The sequence below is a fragment of the Eurypyga helias genome, unplaced genomic scaffold (genome assembly GCF_000690775.1).
Source record: "Eurypyga helias isolate BGI_N326 unplaced genomic scaffold, ASM69077v1 scaffold2538, whole genome shotgun sequence".
Classification (NCBI taxonomy): Eukaryota; Metazoa; Chordata; class Aves; order Eurypygiformes; family Eurypygidae; genus Eurypyga; species Eurypyga helias.
In genome coordinates, this window is record NW_010268744.1 from 23,575 (window position 1) to 29,660 (window position 6,086).

A 6,086-nucleotide genomic window follows, 5' to 3' on the forward strand; every position below is an offset into this window, starting at 1 on the left:
AAATGGGGTCATTTAAGCGGGTGGTGATCTCTGGCAAATAAAAAGGAGAGAATTGTTATCTTCTGTTTAAGGGTACTCCAGAAATCAGAGAACATTACATCGACTCTAAGAAAGATGTAGATCGTCATCTGAAATCGGCTTGTGAGCAATTTATTCAGCAGCAAACCAAACAGTTTATAGAACAGCTGGAGGAGTTCATGACAAAGGTACAAACAAGTTGTATGTTCATTAACCTAACTGAAATGCTGGTAGGACAAGGGAATTAGTATTTAAATTGGATATAAGAGAAGCTGCTAGTTCTGTCTGATTAGCTGAAGATGATGGCATTTCCCACGCTAAGGTTGGGTTTCCCTTTTAATTTCCAACAACAAATTTTCAGGCATTTTTGAGAGTAATGGATTAAAGGCACATTGCATAGTTTGTTTTTAAAAGCAACCCTTACGCTCTTCTATCAAAAAGCTTTAATATTTCATTGAGTTGAAACAGGTCTGTGAAAAGTGGCAGCAGCTTTTCTGCATGCAGGAAAACTCCTACCTTGGAATCTGTAAGCCTTCAAAACCAATCTGGGGTCATGCTTGGGTTGTGTTCTTGAGCATGGCTGTGAAGTGTGGCAAAAGTTTCTGTTCTCAACATATTTTACACCAGTGAGGTGTTTTGCTGAGCAGGAGTTTCTTCCCAGGTCTTGTCTGTGACAGAAATTCCTGATAAAAGTTGGTCAGAAAGATTAGGCATCCCGGAGGATAGGAACAAAAAAGATACCTTGCTACAGTGCACTTCTTTCTGGAACCTGCTCTAGAGCTCAGGGTTTCTAGGCATCATAGGAAAACCACACAGCAGGACCTGTTACTTCTGGAAAATAGAAAGTGTGATGTGGAGGTCCTTATGTCCTGAGAAAAGTGTCATGACATCTCAGATACTGAGGTTACAGCATTGCACGGATATCACAAATATCCCAGCTGATGGGGTTTTTTTGAGAATTTAGAAGATGACAGTATTAAACTTACTGATGCCTGTCATGCAGGGGTGAGGGGCCAGCATGCCTAAAATATAGGTGGGTAACTGGCGAGATTCATAGGTTGTCTAAGTGATCCTAATGTTTTATTGGGAATTTGGGGAGTTTGACTAACCTGCTTAAGCGTAAATCTCTTTTGAGGTTTTGTATCCTTAGGTGCCTAAGCATCTTTGTAAATTTAATCCCATTTTGAATTTTACTTTCAAGGACTGATTATGGTTGTAATTTTGAATGGCGCTTCTGTCAAGCTGCCTCCCCTGTGTGGTGTTAAGTCAGGGCATAGAAGAGAGGAGAGAAGGGGAGATTCATAGAACCACAGAATCACAGAATGGTTTGGGTTGGAAGGGACCTTAAAGACCATCTAGTTCCAACCCCCCTGCCATGGGCAGGGACACCTTCCACTAGACCAGGTTGCTCAGAGCCTCATCCAGCCTGGCCTTGAAGACAGCCAGGGATTCCATACACAACCATATCTAACAGACTTGTGTGGTATCTAAGAGACTTGTGCAATTGTTACTTGGTCACTGTTGTGAATCCAACTGAAAGAAACATCATTTTGTTGGTTGTACGTGTTTTAGGTAGCTGCCTTAAAGACAATGGCCACTCAAGGAGGTCCCAGGTACAGCCTTTCACAGCAACCTTGGGCACAGCCAGGTATTTGCTTTGTTTTATGTTCATGCTACCTCTGAGGTGCTTGTAGGCTAATAAAGTCACGATCATTTGCTACATTGAGACTTCTTCTAAAAACTTCTCATCAGTGGAGAAAAAGGACCCTTTCCATTCACCATTTTTGGTGGAGCAATATAAGCTGCACTGTGTGGGGCTTGAGTGTTTCAAAATGTCATTTGTCTCTGTGCCTCTCTTCTAAAACATAGAAATCCGAAAAACAGGCCAGATCGATTTAGGCTGGGAGACTGTGATTGATTTGAAAAATTTCTAACTACTGGAGAACTGTCTACCTTTTTCTTGAAAATCCTGGTTTCCATTTTTACCTGTGTGCTAGTTTAAATGTCTGAGGATACCTCTACATCAAACCCTGACAAACTTCAGAATATGTATTTAATTGGTGCAGTAGATGAATGACTCAGGTATTTCTCAAGCTGTGACTGTTCTTGCATGAAAACAGCATTACCCCAACTGCATAGGGAATGTGCTTAAGGAATTATTTGATTACATTAAGATAAAGCTTTTTGCTATTCTAGGAAAAAATGAACCTCGCATTGAAGCTTTTATTGTCTGTACATTTGGTACCTGCTTCCTTCTCAGTTTTCCTGTCACTGTGCAAAAATGGAATCCACCTTTGTTTCCCTCTTCTTAAGAACTCAAATGTTGATGCTTCAGAGGAACATTTGGAGTAGATTAGATGTTCTGGGGTTGTTTTGCTCTTTGCATTACACAGTTGTGCTTCTGGTTGACACTGAGAAATCTGATTATTCCAATTCATACATTGGAACCTTCTGTTGCATCATGTTCATAAAATGCAAAGCCAGCCACGTTCATTCATAATTCAGTGCTGCTCCGTGGGTCAGACACTCTCAAGGGCTAATTCGAGCTTCTACTTAACATCTCCTGCTTCTTCAGAAGCATTTTTAATGTTTGTTTGGAGATAATTATGTGTGTAGAGGCAGCTCTAAGCAGAGCTTCTGCTGTTTCTTGGAGTCAAGTGTCTGGGCAGCAGTAATAGGCAGAAATTGAGATACGGTAGAAATTGGGAGGGGGGGAAACCAAACATAGTATATTAACTTCAGTATTTTAGAGCGATGAAATGTATTTTTCCCCTGACCTTTAAGCACGGATCTTGTAAAATCATTACAATACCCAGCCGTAAGAAAGGAGGTCTTGTCTGAGAGAGGATTCTTGTCGGATTCAAAATCCAGATGGCTGTGCAGCCTTTCTTCTTCCAGACGTGGCCTGTGGTCAATTAAGAGAGTTGATGGTACGCTGTTCTCTCTACAAGCGCAGTTTTTCCCAGCCCTTTCTTTTCCACGCAAGTTTTCTAGCGGGGTGGAGCCTGATGTAGAACTTTGGTGTGGGAAGGCTGTGACTTTGGGAACCTCAGGAGGACTGTGGTAGCTTGCAGAAATGGGTTGGATGCCTTTTGTGCAGGGAAGGAGAGGTTGATGTCTTGAGTAGGTCCCAAAAGAAAAAAACTGTGTATGACATGTTGTGGTTGTGTGATGTGTTGATGCTGCACAGTCCAGTCACCCCCTCTTCCCCTGTCACTCAAACCTGTGGTTGTGATCAGCCCCGGTAAAGCGGAGCTGACGCTCTGGAGCATAGACTTCAACTCGCCGAATGCCATTTTAGCCTATTAAGCATATTTTCTTTTCCTTTCAGCAAAGATCAACGATCTGGTCTCTTCCACTTACAAGACAATAAAAACAAAGCTGCCGTCGACATTACGAAGCATGTCGTTGTACTTGTCCAATAAAGATACGGAATTAATTTTGTTTAAGCCAGTTCGGGTGAGTTCTGCTAAACGTGTTCCTGTAGGTGTTGAGCCTTCGTTTGGTTAAAGACTTCAAGCCCATTTTGTGGGATCGGTCACCTTGTATTTCTGTGTGTATGGTTATATGTAGAACGTAACTATCTAAATGTATGTATGCGTCTGTGTGTAAGAGTATGTATACAGATACATGTACATACACATATTTGTATATCCCTGGAGTTATTCTAGGCCACCAGTCCAGCCAGTAAACGTGTGATAAATGCACATGTAACAGCAAACAGACCGTTCCAGTCACTGTGGTGTCCCTGACCTGAGGAGACTGTTGAACAGAGAGATGAAATTTGAAATAAATAAAGAATTCTAATAATATGTTTAGCTTAAAAAACCCCAACAAAACAGCCGTCTTGCTCTCCGTTGTACTCAGCCTTCGTCACGCACACACGTGTGTTATAGGGAAGTAGCTGGTGCCGTTTGTTCTACGCAGCTTCCACTCGGCACCAGGTGAGCTACTGGGAAGAAAATTAACTCCAGTACAGCTTGGCCAGTTATTGCTGGGCAGAAGCACTGGAGGCAGAGAGGATGGCACAGATTCAGTGGGAGAACCTCCTGTAAACCCAACAGAAAGAACCAATCTTAAGCTTCCAGGTTAAGTGTGTAGGACTCAGGGTTTCAGTTTAGCAAACGGTAGGTGAAGTTTTTCTGGCAGCCAGCATGGATCCCTTGTGGCTCTCTGGGGCTTGTTGTAGAAGAAAAGCTCTGCAAGCTCGACAGCTTCTCCCTACCTGGTCATGTCCACGTACATTGTGCTTATTCCAGTTCATGTTTGAGATGGGTGTTGGGTGGTTTTTTTTTTTTTTCTAATATTGCGTTTTTTCTTCTTTCTTTTAAAAGAATAACATTCAGCAAATGTTCCAGAAACTCCATGCTTTGTTAAAGGAAGAATTTAGTAACGAAGATCTCCAGATCATAGCTTGTCCTTCAATGGAACAGGTATATATTGAAGCTCCCTGTTTTATCCGTTGGCCTTTCATGCGACTGGCTTTTTAAAACATCATTCTTTTAATTTTTAATATTTTTAGTGTTCAGAATCTTTAATCATCCAGGATTAAGGGGGATGATAATAAATAAATTCAGGGCTTTATTTGAACTCTAAGCTCTCAGCTAAAAGTGGGGTTGGTTTGTGTTTTTTAATGAATATCCAGTAGAATTTTTAAACTGGAGGTGGTGACTGATGTTGCTGAGGATTGAGTCGTACAGCTTCATGGCAGAGTTTTGCCATTTCTGGTCATTGTCTTTTGAGAGGAGGATCAAAGCTGGTGAATACACGTGAAGCCTGCGCGTGCGAAGGCAGTCTTGCTTTTGACACGTGCAAAAAGCAGCGATACGTTTAGCAAGCATGAGAAAGAATTACAAGGGTTCATTTGGAGTAAATCCCACTGGGAAAATGCGCAGATGTTTATGGAAATGTAACCCTACGTAATAAGGTCTGTAGTCTCAGAGATGATTGCGGTTAAGAATTCCCTGTATTAGGATGCTCGGACAGAAACCAAGTAGGTTTTGACAAGTCTTGCTTTGACCTTAGCGGTCCAGGGAATGCGGATAGAATTGTGATTATCCCAGGATGCCAATATTTAAACAGATAATCCGGTTTTTGGATTAGAGGACATTGTCTGCAGTGAATGTGGCCACAGGGATGTGTGATAACTCTCCTGGAACACGGAGTGGGAGTGATGCGCTGGAAGGAGGTGGGGTTATCCTAGAGAAGATGGCTTCCTCTAATTGTCTGTTAATTGGTAGAATCGCTTCTACAAACTGGAGTGTATGGGAAACCATATGGTAATCTGCGGGAAACAAGTATTGCGAAGGATCCCAGGTGCATCTCAGATATCGGAGGTGGATGTTCACTTTTTTTGGAATTCCTTGACAATGCATGAAGTCATCTTAGAAACTTTGCCACAGAAATGACTAGTCAGCATGGTCAACTGCATTTTAAAACGCCTGTGAGTAGGCATTTGACTGGTAATTTTGGCCAGTTGTTTTGTAGCTGTCTTCTGATTCACCTGAGACTCTGTGCTTCCTAGGAATCCTGTGTAAAGGATAAATTATAAGACATCAGTTCTGAAACTTAACTGCTCTAACACAGGCTTTCCTTTTGTCTTTCAGGTGAACTTGCTTTTATCGATGTCCAAGTAGCCCAACGGCGAGGCTGTGTGAAACAAGCTTCAGCTGAATTCCAGGCAGTGAAGGGAATGCAAAGACATCCGCTTGAAGTAAACAAAGGATCCCGCTGTGCAGTCTGGTCTGCATCAAAACTATCCAGGCTTCTTAACCCTGGTTTTAGGGGGAAAAAAAACCCTGAAAAAAACCCCCAGTTTTATTGATTTGTTAAAGGTCTTCCTGTTGGTTGGCTCGAGAAGTGTGGGGGGAATGAAAACAAAACACAAACCCCTTTGCTGATCACTCCTGTGGGAACTCGGTTGCTGCCTTATCCAGATGTTTTCAAAGTTGAAATCCTGTTTAATGTAAAAACCTTTCTTGCTTTCCTTTAATAAGCTGATGTGTGCCGTGAAAACCAGCACTTTCCATGACGCTGGAAGTAAAGCGCGGGGAATCAAATGGGAGCAG

At 42.1% G+C, this 6,086-nt stretch overlaps 1 protein-coding gene across 1 annotated transcript in view; it reads left to right on the forward strand.

Annotated features, from left to right (window-relative positions):
* Positions 1 to 5,654, forward strand: part of COG3 (component of oligomeric golgi complex 3) — a gene marked incomplete at its 5' end in the record, with an annotated part of 28,339 nt that extends 22,685 nt beyond the window's left edge. The window contains 5 exons of the mRNA XM_010157837.1: positions 72 to 206; positions 1,591 to 1,666; positions 3,350 to 3,477; positions 4,353 to 4,451; positions 5,625 to 5,654. Coding sequence (XP_010156139.1) covers positions 72 to 206; positions 1,591 to 1,666; positions 3,350 to 3,477; positions 4,353 to 4,451; positions 5,625 to 5,654 — 468 coding nt within the window. The remainder of the gene's footprint in view (positions 1 to 71; positions 207 to 1,590; positions 1,667 to 3,349; positions 3,478 to 4,352; positions 4,452 to 5,624) is intronic.
* Between the last annotated feature and the right edge of the window lie 432 nt (positions 5,655 to 6,086).